Here is a 23338-nt window from a genome sequence, read left to right on the forward strand (position 1 = left end):
TATGGAAAAAACATTCATTTCACTGAGGTTTAGGGTGTAGATAGTTTTCTTTAAAAAGTGCTTAGTGTCCTAAAATGGGAGGATAAGGGCAGTATCCAAAAGAAATAACTTAAGCTTTTGTATTATTTTAGAAAATACTTAGGATGATTAATTTCGTATGGTTTATATACTCAGATATTTTGGTCACAAGATCCTTTTACACTTTTTGAGGAACCCAGAGATCTTTATTTGTGGGTTATGTCCATTGGTATTTATCATGTTAAAAATTTAAAACTTGGAAATTAAAAAATATTTAATTAAGAAATATAATAATCCCATTACATGCTAACAATCATAGCCTTTTTTGGAAGAGTAATTATTTTCTAAAACAACATAAGTATTGAGAAGAGTGGCATTGTTTTGCCTTTTTGTAAATCTCTTTAGTGTCTGGCCTAATAGAACACAGCTGAATTCTTATCAACTTCCTCATTCAATCTGTGAGGTCCCCAGACCTCACTTGCTAGAAGAAATCCCTGTTGCTCTGATTTCTTAATTATAAGTTACTTTAAAATTATGCTTCACATTTGAGTGTTTGCTTTTGCTTTTCTTACAAAGTGAAGATTCTGAGGATCCTTAGGATTTTTGAAACACTAATTAGAATATAGATTACGAATAATAGTAAGAAATGCTGTTTAACTCTGTAGGTATCGACATAATAAGAGCAATTGTAGTATTGATACTCAAATATCTGCTAGTTATTTACTTATAATTTAGAAATAGCGTGTCTAATTTGAGAAATTCCAACTTTGAGTTAAATAATGAAACCATTTGATCAAGAAGAAACTAGAAAATACTTCAGTTTCCCAAATTTTTACTGGTTTATTATGAAATATCTACCTATAATCAGTAATCTTATTTGATTTGTATCTTTTCTATGATTGGAGGGCTAGCAATAACTATTTTGGAGTAAGACATCCTTTTAGAGGTTAAGCAGGATAAAAAATAAACACTAGATTCATAGTTTAAGACTATTTGAATGTGGAAAATGAAGCTTGAAATAAACCTTTATTTTATTTTGAACTAAGTAATGAAACCATGATTATTCATAATGCAGTAGATGAGGACTACCTGTTTTATATTTTAATATTACAGTTTTGATAGTGCTCTTCAGTGTGTGAAGTCTGTGGATGGAAATGATGAATTGTCAGCTACTTTCTTAGAAATGAAAGGACATTTCTACATGCATGCTGGTTCCCTGCTTTTGAAGATGGGTCAGCATAGTGATGTGCAGTGGCGAGCTCTGTCTGAGTTGGCTGCATTGTGCTATCTCATAGCATTTCAGGTAAGCCTTTCCAGTGTTAGGTGCAATTGACATTTCTCTGAGACTTTGACATGTTTTACATGTAGGCGAGTCCTGGTATGTAATGAAAATCTGTGAACGAACCTGTAGAACAAAAGTTAAAATGAAATAGTCAGTTTGATAGGTGAAAAATAACAAGATGTACACAATATTGATAATGCTAGTGAAACAGGTATGTTGATGCACTGCTGGTTATAGTCTGTATAGCTGTAACTTATGTGAAGACCAGTTTTTAAGAGTTTGATCTTTTTACTCTGCCATTTCTGGAACATATAATAAGGACATAATCTCAAATATGGATAAAACTTGATTCAAAAAATGATATGTATGGGGGCTAGCCAGTTGGCTCATTTGGTTATAGTGCAGTGTTATAACACCAAGGTCAAAGGTTTGGACTTGGGTTTGAATCCCTGTACCACTCAGCCACCTCCCCTTTCTCCCCACCCCCACCCCTCACCCCCTAATAGAATAAATCTCACTTAAAACAAAAACTCAGACAAAACAAAGACTTGGACAAAAACCTAATAAGTAAATTTGAAGGTATGGTTATATATGCTGTAATAAAAGAACGTGATTACCATTTGAACATGTTAATTGAAAAACATACAACATGAATATAACATAACAGTATATTATGTATTAACAGTATAATTATTCATCTTTGAAAACACAAAACCTTTTTTTATACATAGAACATGACAGGAAGAAAATATGCCAAAATGTTAACCATTGTTTTTAGATGATATGCTGACTAATATCCTTTTTCCAACCCATTTTTCTAATGTTTTCTTTAATAAGCTTGCACTACTTCTGAAATGAAAAGAAATAAGCATTCTCTCAAGAAAGCATTAAGCCATGCTTATAAAATGATCATTAGCTTTAGGTGAGGGTTTTTTTGCTTGGAGGAGTTAAAAAAAAAAAAAAGGGATTCACTACTTTTAGAGAAGGTACCTCCTTCTAGTTCATATTGTATAGATCTTTTAAGAATACTGTTGATTTTCAGCTCACAATGTTAAGTACTACTGTTTGGTCAGTAGACATTTTTTAATACATCTGTGTTAAAAGTTAACACAAGTAGCTTAAATCATGAACTTTTTTAATAATAAAAAATTAGTCTCCCTCTTAACCTGTTAGCCCAAGTCTCTCTAGAAGACATCCACTGTTAGCAGTTTCTTGGGTATTCAGAAATACTTTTACATATGTAAGCATAAAATACATCTTTTCTCTACTTTTAAAAAACTGTATTTCCTCAGTATGGATGTACTTTACCTACTGCTGAATATCTTGCTTTTCTTCATGTTTCTCCATTGTTCTACTTCAGCACACAGACGTCTACCTCAGTCTTTTTCTTTTTTTAACTACCACATATTTCTGTTGAATGCATATATTATGGAAACACATGCTTAGATTTTATCAGTTTGTTTTAAAGCTTAATTATCAAATTATTATGAGCATGAAAGGTAGGTTGTAGGTTGGCATTTAGGTACTTAAGGCTGGCTTCTATTATGGTAAGGTTTTCAGACGCCAGATTAAGGGAATCCTGTGGGTCTAGTAAATATATCTGTATTTCAGTCAGCATGTAACGAAGTCTCTCTTGAAACTTTTTAGTTAAGGTGGGAAATGGGGGCTGGCTGGTTAGCTCTGTTGGTTAGAATATGGTGTTGTAACATCAAAGTCAAGGGTTTGGTAGAGGCCAGCTGCCAAAAAAAATGAAAATTTGCTGGCCAGTTAGCTCAGTTGTTTAGTGCACAGCCTTATAACACCAAGTTCATGGGTTTGGATCCCTGTACTGGCCAGTCACAAAAAAAGAAAAGAGATGATTTGACTGAGTGGATTCATAAATAGTTAACTGGTCACAAATTCAACTGTTGAATAATTTTGTAAAAGAGTCTAGGTTTATGAATAGAGGTTGGTTTGAAAACAGAGTTATGTCATGTTTTGTTTCTTATTTTGAGTGTTCTTTTCAACATCTGTAGATGATAGTTCGACATGTTTAGAAAACTTGTGGGTAAAAGGATAAGTCAAACTGATTTTTCTAAAATTCAAAATCAGAAGCTTTTAGGTTCTTAAGGAATATGTTTATTTTGAAAAATTAATGTCTTTGAAAATGTAATTATATTCACATGGTTTAAAATTCTAGCGATGTGTAAGTGTATACCGTGAAAACTCCTTCCTATCTGTGTTCCTTAGTCATTTACTTCTCTACCCTGAGAAATGTATTACTTCCTTGCGAGTTCTTCAGGAAATGTTTTATGCATATACAAGTGGACGCACATGCACATATCCACTTAAAACAGAAAAAATTTTGAGCATTGTATTTACTTTGGTTTATTTCCATGAAATATATCTTGGAGATATTTCCATATCAGTATATAAAGACCATTCTCATTAGTTTTTATGTTTATGTATTATTCCATGGTAGGAATGTACCATAGTTTTTTAAATTTTTAAACCAGGGCCCCAAGACCAGGACATAGGTTTGCTTTTATTCTATTTTTTTGCTAATCTACTTCAGATAATTCAGCAGTGGTAACTTGTGCCATTTCACTTGTGAAAATTTGAGTGTAGAATAAATTCCTGAAAGAATTACAGGATCAAAGTGTATCTATGCATTTATAATTTTACAAATATTGCCAAATTTCCAGCCGTACAGAGGTTGTACCAAGTTATATTCCCACCACCAATTAAGAAAGTCTTGAGGGATTTAAAAACAGCTACTCTAGACACCCATATGGTCACTTTTACCATATCTCTATTAAGTGGTCATTTCCAGTGAAACTTTTCAGCAAAGGGCATTCACTACTTCTCAAGGTAGCCCAGTGCATCTTTGGATAATTTAGTTCTTGTTACTTCTATACATGGAATAAAAATATTCTTAAAGCCGGTATGTATTCGTCTTGTTTTTTCTTTTGGTGTTATTAAAAAAGTTTAACACATCTTTTAAAAGATAATTTTCTTAATATCTGAAAGAGCTTTTATGTCTTCTTGTCCCATTCTATTTATTTATCATTCCTTCAGTTTTTCTTCATAGGATATAGCTTAGAGTCTGTTTACTGCCTTGGTTGCCTCAATTTATCACAGTGGTATCCCAGAGTATACATACTATACTGTGTCCCAGAGTACTGAAAATGTGCTACCTACAGTGTGGCATTTCCAAGTATGGTTTCACCAGTAGTAGTGTTTAAAGTAGGGTCGTCACCTCTTCTGCTGCTGTAGTTCTGTTTATGAAGTTTAGAAAAGTAATATTACTAAATTTTTTATTTCTGTTAATATAACTTGAATGTGCTTTTGGTAGAAGTAATTTCTCATAAGTGCTCTTTGTATGTATCTTTTATGGATTATATTAATTCCCTGGTTCCGAGTTTTTTGGAGTCTGTTTTCCAATTCAGTTTAGCCATTGGTTAACTATTATCACAAAATTAGACTGTACCGTAAAGGAGCATCTTACTATTAGAAATATGGGTATCACTGAATTAAGATTTTTGATTCCGAAATTATCAGGTTCCAAGACCAAAGATTAAATTAATAAAAGGAGAAGCTGGACAAAATCTGCTGGAAATGATGGCCTATGATCGTCTGAGCCAATCAGGTAATAGTAATGTTTAACTGATTTAATTTAAAAAAGAAAAAAGGAAAATTTCTCTGTTAGGTCTGTCCAGGATATAATTTGGCATAATTATTTGTTTCTTTTTGCCATATTAGGGTTATATTAGGCAATCAAAATAAGTGAGGGGTTAGAAGAAATGATATATTCTTTTAAGGGAATAGATATTTGATATTGGCTCTCAGGTGGAGATAACTTGAAACTCTTCCCTTATCTAGCCTGCTAGAGCCTCCATCCTGAATATTTCAAAACACTTCTTAAACTAAGTATAATTACTGATATGCCTACCATTTAACATCAGCTGCTTGTAAAACACTGCTGTGAGGGATATAAAAGTGAAGAAGATATGGATCCATCTCTTAAAGAGCTGAGGACATAGTGAGGAAGATAGAAGATATACACAGTTGTCCCTCAGGTCTAGGATCCCTAGTGGATACTAAAATCCACGGATGCTCCAGTCCCACAGTCAGTCCTGCGGAACCTGTGGATTGGCCCTCCATATCCATGGGTTCTGCATCCATAAATACTATATTTTTGATCCATAGTTGATTTAATTCATAGATGAGGAGGGCTGACTGTATTGACATTCTGTTAGGCTCTTGGAATTTGTAGATTTAATCCTGGTTTTGGCTATTTGGGATGGATCCTAAAAGTTTATTACATATTACCTGTGATTTTGCTAAGGCACAAACTTCAAGGTAGTCAGATAGCCAGTGAACTGAAGAAAATAATGCTTTCTGTACGGAGCAGTTTTGGTATAAAATTAAATGAACTTTGTAAAGAGCAAGAAGTAGTGAATCAAAGTTTCTGTAAGCTTTGGTCTGTAATTAGGCTGTTAGTCAGAGCTCATGTTGCTCCTCTGTCCCACAGACTACTTTTTTGTGGGATTTAAACTTTCAGTCCTTGAGGTGACTTTTCACATATTTCCCCTTATGTCTTTCTTCTACCTTGCCAGGGCCATCATAAGTGCCTTTGGGGGATATCAGTGTTTATAAAATCAACGGTATTTTTTATGTCTTTGATCTGGGCATTTCTGAAAGTGTCTCTAAATTTGCTGAGAGACAGCAGTCCAGTGGTAACCAAACCTGACTGACCAACAGAATTGTCCCCAAGGAGGATTTTTTAAAAAACTGTTAAATTGAGTTATTATTCACATGCCATACAATCCACTTGTTTAAAGTGTACAGATCAGTGGTTTTTAGTCTGTTCACAGAGTTGTACAGTCATCACCACAATCAATTTTAGAACATTTTCATCACCCCACAAAGAAATCTTGTACCCATTAGCAGTCACTCTCCATTTTCCCCAAGCTCTTCAGCAACCAGTAATCTTCTGTCTTTTTCAGTTTTCCTATCTGGACACTTCATATAAATGGAATCATGTAATCTGTGATCTTTTGTGACTGGCTTCTTTCACTTAGTCTGTTTCTAAGGTTCATCCGTGTTGTAATATGTATTGGCACTTTATCCAAGGAGTGTTTTTGAAATAGATTCCTCACTTATAGAATCAAAATCTCTGGGAGTAGGCCTGGAAATAAATACTTCTGAAGAGGTGTTTAAAGGAAGACTCTGATCAGTCAGGTTTAAAAATCAGTGTATCAGATCAGAGAATTAGAGCTTGGCCATTTCTATTCAAAATATGCCACATACTTTTGGCACTTTTCATATTTTTTACTGACTTTTTTTCTTCATTTTTACTTTGTCATGTAGACACAGGTATTGTTAAACCTGTACTCTACCCGTGTTCTACATAAGCACCTTTTTTGTCCAGCTGCAGTTTTTGTGGGGGAGGGTTAGGTCTGAGATAATCATGTTATTTCCCCTTTGGGTGTATGAATGAAACAGTTGAGAAATATGAGTAAATACAATCTGTATTTTTAAAATGATGGAAATAACTTATTTGTTTTCCAGGGCACATGTTGCTAAACTTAAGTCGTGGCAAGCAAGATTTTTTAAAAGAGGTTGTAGAATCTTTTGCCAATAAAAATGGACAGTCTGCTTTATATGATGCTCTGTTTTCTAGTCAGTCACCTAAGGATAGATCTTTCCTTGGTGGCGATGATATTGGAAACATTGATGTACAAGCACCAGAGCTGGATGACTTGGCTAGATATGATGTTGGTAAGTTGTTTTTCAAAGGAAACATTCTGCATCTTAATTCTTTTATACAAGTATTAGGAAAATAATTACCCAGAAATAATGACAATATATTCCTTTCAGAGATTTTGTTTGTTTGTTTGAGAGGGGTAGTGGGAGATAGTGGGGTGGCATAGTTTTTTTTCTCAATAGTTATTTGTACCTCATATATGATTTATCTTGCTGCTTTCATGACTTCTCTGTCATAGTATCTATATTAAAACTCTCTAAATATCTCTTTTAATGGCAATATAATCTTTTTTATGAGTTAACCATAGTTTGCTTCCTACTTTGTTGTTTGGCATCCAAGTCTGCATGACAAATTATTTCCGTAGAGATTCCTAAAAACAGAATGATGAGACAAAGGAGATGAACTTCTTTAACTCTTGCAAATTGACAGAAAGGTTGTATCTCTTTATGCTTCCAGAAGCCCATAATCTTTTCAATACTGAATTTCTAGTAGAAGATAAGATGGCTTGATTATAGTAGTGGATTAATATAGTCATATCCTATTGTTTTCATGACTCTTTACTGAAAAGAAAATCCGTTATTTTAAGATTTCTTATTAGGTATTAGGTGGATGTTATTTTTTTTTATTAGCATATTCATTATTACAAATCATACTTTCTCTTTATGCTCCTTATCTAATCTCTCTTCCACCTCCTTTCTGCTCCAATAATAGATTTGTTCTCTCCATCTTATAGATTAACTGTTCTTCTGTTGATTTGTTGCCTAGGTGATCTGTCCAGTACTGAGACAGATGTGACCAAGTCCTCCTCTATTATCATACAGCAGATGCTTCTTTTATTACTTTGGAGTGTGCTTTGTGGAGAGAGAGGATCTCTCTCTTTTTTTTTTTTTTGGTCTCCATTGATGCCTCTCCTTTTGTCAATGCAGTTGAGAGTCTGGCATGCTAATCTTCATGGTGACTGTGATTGCTGCTATAGGGACTAGCTGCTTTTGCAGGAGCTGTGCCAATTATGGTGGCTGTAGTGGGCTACCTGCGTGGAAATGGTGTGTTTGTTATACTCTTTACCTTGTTGAGGCTGGGTTTGGCCTCCCCCGGATCCATGCCTCAGGACCCCCAGGTGGGCATTCTTTATTTGACCTCAGTAGATTTTGTTTTATTGACTCCTAATGAGTCTTATATTCTTAATGGGCTTGAAAAAAACATTTTCCAATGCAACTGTAAAGTGTGAAAGTATTTAATAAGAACATGAGATTTTGCTTATAAAATTTACCAGCTCTGGTGTAGAAAAGCAATTATATAATTAAGATGCATTTAATCTGAGTTAATTGTTTATTTTGGCCATAGTATTGGCACAAAGAAAATTACCAAAACCTTAAGCCAGTTTTTTCCCTTTATTTCAGGTGCCATTCGAGCACATAATGGTAGTCTTCAGCACCTTACCTGGCTTGGTTTACAGTGGAATTCATTGCCTACCTTACCTGCAGTTCGAAAATGGCTAAAACAAATTTTTCACCATTTGCCCCAGGAAACGTCAAGGCTTGAAACAAACGCACCTGAATCAATATGTATTTTAGATCTCGAAGTAAGCAAAACTTTTAACAAATTAAATATTTTGAGTCTTGTTTAATTTTTTTCTAGCATAAATTAATTTTTCTTTAAATAAAACAGGTATTTCTACTTGGAGTAATATATACCAGCCACTTACAATTAAAGGAGAAATGTAATTCTCACTACAGCTCCTATCAGCCACGATGCTTGCCACTTCCTGTGTGTAAACAGCTTTGTACAGAAAGACAGAAATCTTGGTGGGATGCAGTTTGTAGTCTAATTCACAGAAAAGCAATGTAAGTAGTAAAACAAAAATATTTCTTTAACTTATTGCTTAGGTCTTACCAGGTATTTAATTTAATTCTCATGTGAAGGTTTACTTTGTTGAGTAGCAGTTGACATACATGTAATTGTTGAACTGTGTGTCTTTAAAGCAGTTTTATTAAATAAAACTTTTTTTTAGACCTGGAACCTCAGCAAAATTGCGACTTCTAGTTCAGCATGAAATAAACACTCTAAGGGCCAAGGAAAAACATGGCCTTCAACCTGCTCTGCTTGTTCATTGGGCAAAATGCCTTCAGAAAACGGTGAGTTTATTAAAGTATAAACATTTTTTAAGAAGATTACCTTAATTTTTTAACATTATGAACTTTTAATATAAACTTTTTAGTTCTGGAAACACTAGCAGCTTGTTTATATTATGCTAGGTGAAATGTGTTTTTTAATCTTTTCAGAAAGTAGTTAATGTAGTTTAATCTAAGCACTTAGAAGAGTAGTGCTCAGCACATAGTAAATGTTATATAAATAAGTATTAGCTGTTGTTGTTATTACTTAATTAAGTTGTGATAATTATTGTCCAGCCTGAAAATTTATTTACACGTTAAGTAGCATTTTGTAGGTAAGGGCATTATAGAGTTTTCTGCATATTTGAGGTCTGTTCTGTGGCAGGATATGTAGATGGTTAGCCCTTTGATCAGACTGTGACACGGAGAGGCAGATTTTGGCTATGTAAAAATGGCAATTCTTAAACAATAGATTGAACTGCCTCATAAGGTGTATCATTGAAAGTGTTTAAAAGTTGAGTCTAGGATGATCACTGGTATTAAGTTGGTTAGTTATTCCAATATTTGGGAAGTTGATCAAATGACTTTTGAGATTACATTTGGTTTTGACTTGAAGTTTTTACCAGTTGTTCTTAACCATTTGTAAATGAATTTTTAGATCTTATCATACATGTTCTTTAAGGTTGTGTGCATCTAAATTTTTATTTTAGGGCAGCAGTCTTAATTCTTTTTATGATCAGCGGGAATACATAGGCAGAAGTGTTCACTATTGGAAGAAAGTTTTACCATTGTTGAAGATGATCAAAAAGAAGAGCAGTATTCCTGAACCTGCTGATCCTCTGTTTAAACATTTTCATAGTGCCGACATTCAGGTAATTAAGAACCACTTTGTGAATTAACTGGAGATTGTGTTTCTAGTTTATAAACAAAGAAATGGAAATTTAAACTGCTTAAATTAATTGCCTTGCTATTTACTGGTACTCTTGTTTTCTAAACTTACTAGCTATTACAAATAAAATATGACAGAAGAGAGTAATGGGATGTTAATTTCATTAGATCATCTAAAATCTTTGGGAAATCATCTGGGTTTGATATTCTGAGTCAAAGCAAGTTGACTAAAAACTACTAAATGTGTGTAGGTATCTGAAATTGGTGAATATGAAGAAGATGCACACATCACTTTTGCTATATTAGATGCAGTTAATGGAAATATAGAAGATGCTATGACTGCTTTTGAATCTATCAAAAACGTTGTTTCATATTGGAATCTTGCCCTGGTAAGTAGATGTGGTATTTGAATTAAAAGTTTTTGTTTTAAAAACCTAATTGTTTCATAAAAGCACTCTTTGTATAGATTTTTCACAGGAAAGCAGAAGACATTGAAAATGATGCCCTTTCTCTTGAAGAACAAGAAGAATGCAAAAATTATCTGAGAAAGACCAGAGACTACCTAATAAAGATTGTAGATGACAGTGATTCAAATCTTTCAGTGGTCAGGAAAGTAAGTTGCAGCTTTTTTGTAATTTTTTATTATTGATAACCGGCTTATCAATTTTTTGCCTCGCTTTTATATTTTGGTAATTTCAAAAACACTCAATAATATCTTGTTATTAATGCACAGGAGAGGTGTGTGTAAATGCTTAATTTGCTTTATATTGTCTTACGTTTGGTGTATGTTTTTTAAAACTTGGTAACCTAGGTATATATGAGGGACCTTCAAAAAGTTCAAGGAAATATTTGTATTTTTTCATTCGATTTTTCCGTGAACTTTTTGAAGTACCCTCATATTTTTACAGAAATACTTCTTGGAGAATTAGAAAAGGTTTCTAATTACTTACTAACTTTGTTATCTTGGCGGTGTAAAGAAAAATATTATAAGCTCTGGACTAGTTCTTAATAGATTTTGCTGAAATTGAAAGTTATTGCTGACAACTTCACAGCATTTCTTCTTGTCCTCATCATTTGCTATAGACTGTCTTGTTTTCCACCTGTCAGTAGTTTGAGACTGTCATAATAGCGTTCAACTATGTTCAGTCTTCCTTCTGGTATTTTGTCAGTTACTTTGCATTGCTGCTCTTGGGTTAGGATTTATGTTGTCTGGTGCATTCTACCATCTATACTCATATTTCTGTACATTCAAAAGCAGTGAGAATGTCAAGTGTTTATCATAGTGCCTGACCCAATAGGTATTTAATGAATGATAGCTATTATTTTTAGAGGAAATTAACTGAAAACCCCTGGTAAATGTGGCAGGGGTGCTTTTAATAGGATTTGTTTTTTTCAAGAGTATGTGAGAAGGGGTTTTTAAACATAAAACTCCAAATATTTGTGGGATGAATTTCAGTTTTCAAGCTTGTCTGATGACTTTGATTTTGCAGACTGAAGAGTATGTTAATGATTATATGGCCATTTTACCCAGTGTCTGTCTTTCCCTTTCGTTGTGGTGCTTTGAAGTTAAAGTTAATCTCATGAATAAAGGCCCCTTGCTTTAAAAAAAAGTTAGTAACTGACTGGTTTTGTTTACTTGGAATAATTTCCCAAGTTAACATTCCTCTACCATTATTAAGACTAATAGAAGTAATAGAAACAGCATGGACTTTAGAGTCAGAAGACTTTAGATTATACACACTTTCCCATGCATTCTTATTTAAAGTATGAAGTGCTTGTTATACAAAAGTGAGCAAAATGTAAGTACATTATTAAGAGAAAATTTTTGTATTTATTTTAGATTCTTACTGTGGTATTTTTGCAAACTAAAGTCCTTGATTAATGTCTTTTGTTTTTAGTTGCCTGTGCCCCTGGAATCTGTAAAAGAGATGCTTAGTTCAGTCATGCAGGAACTGGAAGACTATAGTGAAGGAGGTCCTCTTTATAAAAATGGTTCTTTGCGAAATGCAGATTCAGAGATAAAACATTCTACACCATCTCCCACCAAATATTCTCTATCACCAAACAAAAGTTACAAGGTAAATAGGAAAGAAATGAGTCATATCATTGTGGAATGTTTCTGTTCTAAGTGTTTTAAATACTCTTTTTTTGCTATTGTTATTTTTTTAGTATTCTCCGAAAACCCCACCTCAGTGGGCAGAAGATCAAAATTCTTTACTGAAAATGATCTGCCAACAAGTAGAGGCCATTAAGGTAAATCACATAATTTCTGTAATTGTGCCTGTTATTCCGAGATTTCTTTTCTGATGACTCCCTTACTTCTTTCTAAAGCTGGTCAAAATGTCACTTTGCCAGGCTGCTATAGAATCATACCATGTTTTACATACCTCTATCTTAACCCTTACCATATTTTTGAAATTACTTATGTGTCTGTCTCCTTTCCAAAATGTGAGTCCTTCAAATGTAGAGTGTTTTATTCGAAACATAGCATGGTTCTTGGCACAGAGTAGGTTCCCAAGTTGATTGAATTGAACTGCTGAAATATACTAATCGTACTTGGCCCTATGAGTTCATTCTCAGATTGGCTGTGGCTTAGGTGTGTGTCAAATTTATAGCTAGGAATTGAATTGAATCCAAGCTTCAAATAGTTTTTCTTTTAATACTTTCATATGTTTGACATAATTATATGAGGAAATGTTATGTGTACATATTCTTATTTTAACTTTAGAGATCAAAGGAACTTTACTTTTTTGGAATTAGAAGGGTCTTTCATGCTTATTGGGCAAGAACAAAGTTACTTGTACTTGTAAAGTTACAACAAGGAAATCCTGATATGTGGCGGTTATTGCAGTGCGATCAGTGCTGTGTGAGAATTAGAAAATACTGTTTGGAGGAGGAAAAATGTTTGAATCTGCACAAAGATTTTGCATGTTAATTTTGTGTAACCGTGGCCAGTGGTATTACATATGATCTTGACTTAACATACAGGTCTCAGGCACACAATGTTGTATTCTGTGGAAGTGTAGTGGAACACTAGTCCATGAGCCTGAACACCTTGGACTAGTATTGACTCTGCTACTAATTAATGATCTTGGGCTAATCATTTCCTTACCTTTGTGTCTATTCGGCTTCTCATCTGTAAAGTAAGAGAATTGTTAAAACCAGTTCTCATCACATCTTCTAGTTCTTCGAATTTTTAAAATTATGATTATAGTACTGATTACAAGTTCAAAACTATGATCCAGATACCAGTAGTGGACACTAACATTTTCTGTTTGATTGCATCAGTTTCTTATTTTTGGATGTGCAGCATCCACACTAGGCACAGTAGATGGATGGGTGGGGAAAATTTTATTTAGCTAGAAAATTGAGATAGTTTTTGACCTCATAGTTACGGCTTTCTGAGAAATTTCTAATTGAAAACACTTGTAGAAGAAGAAAGCAGACATGCTAGATCTGTCGTTGACCTCACTTATTAAAACTGGTCGGGTGCCTGGGCTGATAGAAGTTGGAAACTGTTTTCAAAATTGACCTGTTGATACCACAACAGTTTCTTTGGAAAAAGTTATAATTCTCTGATAGTACCTGTTTTTGTAAGGGGAGGTTTTGTAGGTTCTGGGGTTGGGTAGAGTATTGCCATTTAGTTGTCTATAAAGTAGCAGAGTCAGATAGCTAGCCACGTAGCTACATTAGAAGGCAGTACAATCTGCCATCTTGCCTGGGCAGCAGAGTGGTGTTATGAAAACATTTTCGGAGTCAGGTCTGGTTCAAATTCTAGCTGTGCCATTTCCTGCATCTCTTTTTCTCATTTTAAGATATGAGTTAATATGTAAGGATTAATTAAAAACTTAAGTGCCTGGAATATATTATTATATAATAAATTCTGAGCAAATATTAGTTGTTTTTCCTTTCCTGGTGGGGCATTCGAGCATCACCTTGAGAATTAGTAGTATTTTGTTATATCACATGTGAGTAAGTGGAAAGCTGGTTTTGGGAGATGATTTGGAATGTTGAGTAGTACAGGTGGACTGAGGAGTAAAGCAGCATGGAAAGGAGACACTGGAAGGATGTTTAGGGTAATACTGCTTGAGGACCCTGAATGCCAGAGAAAGAAGTTTAATTTGTAGGCACTTGTTTTTTTGAGCAGGGAAATGTGGCTGGAGCTGAACTTTAGAAGGAATAATGTAGGCTAGTGTAGAATGGAAATGGAGGTGAGATCGTTCAGGAGGTTATTCAGTTGTTTAGGTTAGAATTAGAGTGAATCAATTAGGTAGGTGTTACCAAGGAATGAAGGAATGGGAACAAGATAAATTTTAACAAATTAAGGATTATATTTTAAAATCACCAGCTGATACCCAGATCTAATTAGGAAATAGAATCTCTTAAAAGTATTCAAATTTAAATGCTTCAAGTTTTCCTTAGCACTGTTTCTGGCATGGTGTAATTAAATGTTTAAAATTATTTTCATGTTTCTTCCAATAGAAAGAAATGCAGGAATTGAAACTAAATAGCAGTAACTCAGCATCTCCTCATCGTTGGCCCACAGAGAATTATGGACCAGACCCAGTGCCTGATGGATATCAGGGATCACAGACTTTTCATGGGGCTCCACTAACAGGTGAGCTGGCAACTGGATAATCCTAGATTTTAGTAAAATCACTTTACCTCTTCCTCTTTTAGACAGATAACTTGTGAAGTCACTGTCTATATATGTTTGTTTATATACATGTCAATATATGTCTGCTTCCATGTTACTTAAAAAACAGTATTTGATAGTACTGAGATTTTATAACTCCAAGCAGAAACAAAAGAAGCTTTATCTGATTGACTTAAATAACCCTTTAACACTCATCTCAGATAAGCACAGTTTGAAGTGGGATTATTTCTTAAATTGAAAATTGTTTTAACCAGTATAATTTCCCAGAGGTTTAATTTCTTTGCCTAATTAAGAACTTAAACCTCTGGGGAATTATTTTGAGGATATACTGAAAGGCAGGATATTAATAGGAAATCTTACTTATTCTGAACTATCATGGCTGTATATAAGGACATGGAGTTTGGAGCTAGACCATATTGAGTTTTTAAGTTGATCTCTATCACTTACTAGCTGTATAGTTTAACCTCTCTGAAATGTGGAGATAATACTTGCCGCACATAATTATTATGAGCATTTGTGTATATGTGAGTGGGTGTGGGTGTCTGTTAGCCGTTTATTATAGTATACAGTAAACACAATGAACCAAGGTTACTAATAGTGCTTACTGTTGGTTGGCTATGTGTAAAAGTGCTTTGTGTATATAATTTTATTTAATTATAGAACTCAGAGTGGTAGGTACCATTATTAATCCCAATTTTATAGATGAGGAAATGGGTTTAGAAAGGTTAGGGGTCTTATCCCTTGTTATACAGCTAGTTACTGATAGAGCTGGGATTCACCTCCAGTGGTCTAACTCAAAAGCCCTTGCCAGTATGATACATTGCCCCTAGGCAGCCAGAAATGCCAATAAAAATAGGTTTGTTTATTTATTTATTGAAATGGTAGTAATGCATAGTTTTTTCCTAATTTCTTTTAGCACAGCAAAGATTTAAAATGATGAGGTTGAGTTTAGACTAGCACCTTTATGTGATGGTTCATAGGACCATACTTAAGGCAAACTCACTATCTGCCCTCTTATGATATTGTCTTCTAAATGTGAGCAAAATAACAGAAAGTCATCGTGAAGTCAAGCTTATTAAATGTCATAAGTTATAGTTAAGTTATTAGATGTCTAGAGTTCAAACCTTGCTTACTTAAAAACCCTGTGCATTGTATAGAGCCTTACACAGAGAGGATAGACTGGCTAGCCTTTTCTAGGGCTTTTTCAGTGCAGTGTGGAGTCAGTCATTTGGCACCTCTTGGGTCACAATTTCCATTTCTTCTTCCATGTACAGGCACAGAAGGTCATTTGGTGTTATACAAGCATTAAACACAACATTCACATTGTCTCATTTTATTCTTCCAGTGACTCTATGAAGTGTATAGGAGCAGCACATCCTCATTTTACAGTTTAGAAAAATGGAGACTCCATATGGCTTATTGACATGGTCACAAAGTAGCTTTGTGGCACTGAAAAAGGGAGAGCCCAGGTTTCCTGATTTCCTATTTCTCTGTTCTGATAGACTCTTTTTTCTTAAAGTAAAACTATACCAAGATAGTCCTTATCTTTTTAAAATAAGATGATTAAGAAACAAAGATTAATAAGCTTGTAGAAAGTACCCAGAAGTGCTAAACAGTTTAAAGAAATCTGAAAACTAACCACTTTCCTATCACGTAGTGTCCAATTAGCATTTTGGATTTTATCCTTTTGGTTTTTTCTCTTTGTAAACATAAAGTATTTATTTTTTGTGAAATTATTACCATGTGCCTATGTTGTATGTAGAAGAGTTAGCCTATTTTTTTAAGTGTTACTTTAAGTTCTGAGCATTTTTCAGTAAATATATGGTATCCCTTCATATGGAAGTACAGCACATTCTATTCCTGTAATGTTGCTAAGTTTGTGCTATTATAAATAATGCTGTGGATATGTTCCTAAGATTGTAGGGTATTTTAGAAATTCAGTTTACACTTTTAGCACTAAAGATAGTACTATCTTTTGCACTCTTGCTAGTGTTTATAAACCTTTGCCAATTTGTTAGAACAAAAATTATGTCAATTTTTACGTTTTTTAATACTAGGCATGCTCAACATTTGATAGTCTTATGTATTTCTTTCCTGAATTGTCTATTCATAGGGTGTTTGTTTTCTATTAGGTTATTTTAATGGGTTTATAAGAGCTCTTTGCATTTTTTTTTTCGCTTTCAAGAGTCACTAGTCAATGATAAATACCCCTAGTTAAATTTTAGACTTTAAGATTTTTGGCTTATGTCTGTGAGCTTATTCCACGTTCTATGCCTGTTTTCTCCCTACAGTGTTTCTAGAAACCATCTTTTCCAGGTAGTTCCAGTAGGTTTCCAAAATTCAAACTTGGGCTACTGGCTAACCTTTTCTAGGTCTTTTTCAGTGCTTTTCAGAATCAATTGTTTGGTACCTCTTGGGTCACAATTTCCACTTTTTCTTCCATGTACAGGCATAAAATGTCTTTTGGTTATTTTGTTTTTTGGTGCAATGGTCATAAAACAGATCAAGCAGATGATTGTTGGTAGTTTTGCCATCAACATGAGTGCCTTCTACTTGTTTGGTTTCCTGGTAAAACTCACACAAGAGTTGGAGCAGATAGTTTTTGTACATTCAAGTGAGTGTTGATGTGCTTTTTCTTTTGCTTAACCCACAGAATACATTTTGTGTTACTTGTGAGATCCTGTCCATGAATATGTCAGGTGATATTTGACCTGAACATTCTTAGTAATAGCTTGAGTTTACAAAGTGAAGCCTCGTTATTCTGTGGATTTTCAGGACTCACTTCGAAAACATGGCCCTTGAGGCCATCAGATGCATTTTGGTTCCTTAAGTCCTTCCTTGTTACTAGTGTGTTTCCAGTATTAGAAACACATGTTGACTGTGACTATGCTTTTATATTGTACTGATCTTTCTTAGAAAATGGACCAACTACTTTCTTCTTGGTTCCTTTTTTCAGTGCTTGTTAGGTGCTTGTTCTTGTTGACTGTGGCGGTGCTATTTTCTTATTCCTCGTGTCATATTTAGCATTTTTTAAGTTTATTGTTTGATAATCTCCTTTATGGTGTATTTTGATGTACAGAAATTTAAAAATCTATGTAGACAAATCTTTCTTTGCTTTCTATTGCTTTTGTATTTATAGTTCTTGCCTAGATAGTCTTAACTGTAGTTTAGACTTTAACAGTGTTTTCTTTTTTTTTTTTTTTAGTTGCAACTACTGGCCCTTCAGTATATTATAGTCAGTCACCAGCATATAATTCCCAGTATCTTCTCAGACCAGCAGCTAATGTTACTCCCACAAAGGTAACAAAGGAATAATTTATACATTTATAAGTATCTCCTTTTTAACTGTATAGGCTTCCTTCAGAAAAATTCAAGGGAGTAGTTTAGTATCAAAACTTACATCCCTTAAGATGTAGATATTTTTAATTTCTTTCAAGATACATAAATCATACTTCTTAGTCACCTTATTTTTGTGTTACAATAAGTATGAGCATTTAGAATATTTTTTAAATGGGAGTGGTGGTGGTATTGGGTTCTTCATTATTTTGTTTTGACAGAAATAGGACTAGAATGTCCTTGCTGAATAACTATGTGGTAAGTACTTCTGGGCCTAATGTGGCTATATAACTATTGATTAATACCCAATATTGTAATGGTAGTTGAATGTGAGGGGTGTGAGGACAGAGGATTGGATTGCATTTAGACCCTTGCTGTTCTCCTTATTATGATCTTGGACAAGTTTCTTAACCTCTCCATGCATCATTTGCCTCATGTGAAATGAGGATAATAATAATATCTTAATTCATGGGTTTTTGATGATATTAAAATGAGATAATACATGTAAAGTGCTCAGTTGGCACATTAATAAATGCTCAGTAAATAGCAGTCATCATCATCATCATCATTATCACCATTTGATAAATTGTTTAGAATGAAGAAGATAGTTATTCTATGGATTTATTTGTAGAAGTAGGTTTTTAAGATGCTGTCTTTAATTAATTTTCATTCTATGCCAAATATATATGCAAGTATCTTAGTAATGACGTTGCTTTCTCTTAATGATGTGCTATGTACCCTAATGATCCTCACCTAGTAGTATTCATGTTTGAGGTTTGTGAGAATTGGCTTTGTCTAGTTATCTGTAGTTTTGCACACAATCTACAAAATATTTTAACTTTTTTCTTTTAGGGTCCAGTTTATGGCATGAACAGGCTTCCACCCCAGCAGCATATTTATGGCTATTCACAACAGATGCACACACCACCCATGCAAAGCTCTTCTGCTTGTATGTTTTCTCAGGAGATGTATGCTCCTCCTCCGTTGCGTTTTGACTCTCCTGCAACAGGAATTCTATCACCCAGGGGTGATGATTACTTTAATTACAATGTTCAGCAGACAAGCACAAATCCACCTTTGCCAGAACCAGGATATTTCACAAAACCTCCAGTTGCAGCTCATGCTTCAAGATCTGCAGAATCTAAGGTTATAGAATTTGGAAAAACTAATTTTGTTCAGCCCATGCCAAGTGAAGGAATAAGGCCATCTTTGACAACACCAGCACATACAACACAGCCAACTCCTTTTAAATTTAACTCAAACTTCAAATCAAATGATGGTGACTTCACATTTTCCTCACCGCAGGTTGTGACGCAGCCCCCTTCTACGGCTTACAGTAATAGTGAAAGCCTTTTAGGTCTCCTGACATCAGATAAACCTTTGCAAGGAGATGGCTATAGTGGAGCAAAACCAATTCCTGGCCAAACCATTGGGCCTCGAAATACATTTAATTTTGGAAGCAAAAATGTGTCTGGAATTTCATTTACAGAAATGGGGCCAAATCTGCAAAAGAATTCTGGTTTTCGTCGAAGTGATGATATGTTTACTTTCCATGGTCCCGGGAAATCAGTATTTGGAACACCCACTCCAGAACTGGCAAACAAGAATCATGAAACAGATGGAGGAAGTGCCCATGGGGATGATGATGATGATGGCCCTCACTTTGAGCCTGTGGTACCTCTTCCTGATAAGATTGAAGTAAAAACTGGTGAGGAAGATGAAGAAGAATTATTTTGCAATCGTGCAAAATTGTTCCGTTTTGATGGAGAATCCAAAGAATGGAAGGAACGTGGGATTGGCAATGTAAAAATACTAAGGCATAAAACATCTGGTAAAATTCGCCTTCTGATGAGACGAGAGCAAGTATTGAAAATCTGTGCAAATCATTACATCAGTGCTGATATGAAACTGACACCAAATGCTGGGTCAGACAGATCTTTTGTATGGCATGCCCTTGACTATGCAGATGAGTTGCCAAAACCAGAACAGCTTGCTATTAGATTCAAAACTCCTGAGGAAGCAGCACTTTTTAAGTGCAAGTTTGAAGAGGCCCAGAGCATTTTAAAAGCCTCAGGAACAAATGAAGCCACAGCACCAAATCAGACTATCAGGACTGTGAAAGAACCTACAAGTCATGATAGTAAAGATATTTGCAAATCTGATGCTGGAAACATAAATTTTGAATTTCAAGTTGCAAAGAAAGAAGGCTCTTGGTGGCATTGTAACAGCTGCTCTTTAAAGAATGCTGCAGCTGCTAAGAAATGTGTATCATGCGAAAATCTAAACCCAAGCAATAAAGAGCTCCTTGGCCCACCATTAGTAGAAACTGTTTCTCCTGTTAAAACTGGCCCAGAAAATGTTCAAGATAGATTTGTTTTGACACCAAAGAAAGAAGGTCACTGGGATTGTAACACTTGTTTAGTAAGAAATGAACCTACTGTATCTAGGTGCATTTCATGCCAGAGTACAAAGTCTGCTAACAAAAGTGGGACTTCATTTGTTCATCAGCCTTCCTTTAAATTTGGCCAAGGAGATCTTCCCAAGTCTGTTAACAGTGATTTTAGATCTGTTTTTTCTACAAAGGAAGGACAGAGTGTTTGCAGTTCATGCACAGTGCAAAATGAAGGAAACACTACAAAATGTGTTGCCTGTCAGAATACAGGTAAACCAATTTCATCTACTTCTGCTGTTCCAGCTCCTGCCTCTTTTAAGTTTGGTGCTTCAGAGACAAGCAAGGCTCCGAAGAGTGGATTTGAAGGAATGTTCACCAAAAAGGAAGGACAGTGGGATTGTAGTGTTTGCTTTGTACGAAATGAGAGTTCTTCCTTAAAATGTGTGGCTTGTGATGCCTCAAAGCCGACTCATAAACCTACTGCAGAAGCTCCTTCAGCTTTCACATTGGGCCCAAAAACGAAGTTAAATAACTCTTCTGGAAGTCAGTTGGGAACAGGATTTAAAAGTAACTTTTCAGAAAAAGCTTTTAAATTTGGCAGTACAGAGCAAGGATTTAAATTTGGGCATGTGGATCAAGAAAATTCACCCTCGTTTACATTTCAGGGTTCATCTAATACAGAATCTAAGTCAAAAGAAGGATTTAGTTTTTCCATCCCTGCATCTGCTGATGGATTTAAATTTGGCATTCAGGAACTAGGAAATCAAGAGAAGAAGAGTGAAAAGCACCTTGAAAATGACATTGGTGTCGAGGCTCAGGATGTTAGTAGCCAGAAGAATGGTAGTAGTGTGATTTTTGGTCAAACAGGTAATACTTTTACTTTTGCAGATCTTGCAAAATCAACTTCAGGAGAAGGATTTCAATTTGGCAAAAAAGACCCTAATTTCAAGGGATTTTCAGGTGCTGGAGAAAGATTATTCTCATCACAAAGTGGTAAAAGGTCTGATAAAGCTAACACTTCTTCTGACCTTGAGAAAGACGATGATGCCTATAAGACAGAAGACAGTGATGACATCCATTTTGAACCAGTAGTTCAAATGCCTGAAAAAGTAGAACTTGTAACAGGAGAAGAAGATGAAAAAGTTCTGTATTCACAGCGGGTAAAATTATTTAGGTTTGATGCTGAAATAAGTCAGTGGAAAGAAAGGGGTTTGGGGAACTTAAAAATTCTCAAAAATGAGGTCAATGGCAAACTAAGAATGCTGATGAGAAGAGAACAAGTACTAAAAGTGTGTGCTAATCACTGGATAACGACTACGATGAACCTGAAGCCTCTATCTGGATCAGATAGAGCATGGATGTGGTTAGCTAGTGATTTCTCTGATGGTGATGCCAAGCTAGAGCAGCTGGCGGCAAAATTTAAAACACCAGAGCTGGCTGAAGAATTCAAGCAGAAATTTGAGGAATGCCAGCGACTTCTATTAGATATACCACTTCAAACTCCCCATAAACTTGTAGATACTGGCAGAGCTGCCAAGTTAATACAGAGAGCTGAAGAAATGAAGAGTGGACTGAAAGATTTCAAAACATTTTTGACAAATGATCAAACAAAAGTCACTGATGAAGAGAGTAAGAGTTCAGGTGCAGGTGCTGCCAGTGCATCAGACACAACAGTCAAACCAAATCCCGAACACCCTGGGCCCACATCAGAATGGGATAACTGTGACTTAAGGGAAGACACTTTGGATGACAGTGTGAGTAGTAGCTCAGTACATGCTTCTCCATTGGCAAGCAGCCCTGTGAGAAAAAATCTCTTCCGCTTTGGTGAGTCAACAACAGGATTTAACTTTAGTTTTAAATCTGCTTTGAGTCCATCTAAGTCTCCTGCCAAGTTGAATCAGAGTGGGACTTCAGTTGGCACTGATGAAGAATCTGATGTTACTCAGGAAGAAGAGAAAGATGGACAGTACTTTGAACCAGTTGTACCTTTACCTGATCTAGTTGAAGTATCCAGTGGTGAGGAAAATGAACAAGTTGTTTTTAGTCACAGAGCAAAACTTTATAGGTATGATAGAGATGTTGGTCAGTGGAAGGAAAGGGGCATTGGCGATATAAAGATTTTACAGAATTATGATAATAAGCAAGTTCGCATAGTGATGAGGAGGGACCAGGTATTAAAACTTTGTGCCAATCACAGAATAACTCCAGACATGACTTTGCAAAATATGAAAGGGACAGAAAGAGTTTGGGTATGGACTGCTTGCGATTTTGCAGATGGAGAAAGGAAAGTAGAACATTTAGCTGTCCGTTTTAAACTACAGGATGTTGCAGACTCATTTAAGAAAATTTTTGATGAAGCAAAAACAGCCCAAGAAAAAGATTCTTTGATAACACCTCATGTTTCTTGTTCGAGCACTCCCAGAGAGTCACCATGTGGCAAAATTGCCGTAGCTGTATTAGAAGAAACTACAAGAGAGAGGACAGACTTAATTCAGGGTGAGGACGTAGCAGATGCAGCTTCAGAAGCTGGAGAAGTGTCTAGCATGTCTGAAACAACAACAAAAGCAGTGGTTTCTCCTCCGAAGTTTGTGTTTGGTTCAGAGTCTGTTAAAACCATTTTTAGTAGTGAAAAATCAAAACCATTTGCATTTGGCAACAGTTCAGCCACTGGGTCTTTGTTTGGATTTAGTTTTAATGCACCTTTGAAAAATAACAATAGTGAAACTAGTTCAGTAGTCCAGAGTGGATCTGAAAGAAAAGTAGAACCTAACAAGTGCGAACTGTCAAAGAACTCTGGTACCAAACAATCTTCAGATGGCAAAGTCAAAAATCTTTTTTCTTCTTTTCCAAAAGAAGAGTCCTCAACTGATTACACATTTAAAACTCCAGAAAAGGGTAAGTGCTT

General features: G+C 35.1%; 1 protein-coding gene across 2 annotated transcripts in view; it reads left to right on the forward strand.

The window, feature by feature from the left end:
* Positions 1–23338, forward strand: part of LOC134370963 (E3 SUMO-protein ligase RanBP2) — a 60249-nt gene that overhangs the window by 19936 nt on the left and 16975 nt on the right. For both annotated transcript variants that reach the window (XM_063087909.1, XM_063087910.1), the window contains exons 7-20: positions 1132–1321; positions 4841–4928; positions 6854–7063; positions 8450–8631; positions 8718–8893; positions 9061–9184; positions 9871–10032; positions 10300–10437; positions 10515–10661; positions 11947–12126; positions 12218–12301; positions 14531–14666; positions 17911–18005; positions 18894–23328. In XM_063087909.1, the coding sequence (XP_062943979.1) occupies positions 1132–1321; positions 4841–4928; positions 6854–7063; positions 8450–8631; positions 8718–8893; positions 9061–9184; positions 9871–10032; positions 10300–10437; positions 10515–10661; positions 11947–12126; positions 12218–12301; positions 14531–14666; positions 17911–18005; positions 18894–23328 (6347 nt within the window). The remainder of the gene's footprint in view (positions 1–1131; positions 1322–4840; positions 4929–6853; positions 7064–8449; positions 8632–8717; positions 8894–9060; positions 9185–9870; positions 10033–10299; positions 10438–10514; positions 10662–11946; positions 12127–12217; positions 12302–14530; positions 14667–17910; positions 18006–18893; positions 23329–23338) is intronic.

This window comes from Cynocephalus volans, chromosome 2, assembly GCF_027409185.1.
Source record: "Cynocephalus volans isolate mCynVol1 chromosome 2, mCynVol1.pri, whole genome shotgun sequence".
Taxonomy (NCBI): Eukaryota; Metazoa; Chordata; class Mammalia; order Dermoptera; family Cynocephalidae; genus Cynocephalus; species Cynocephalus volans.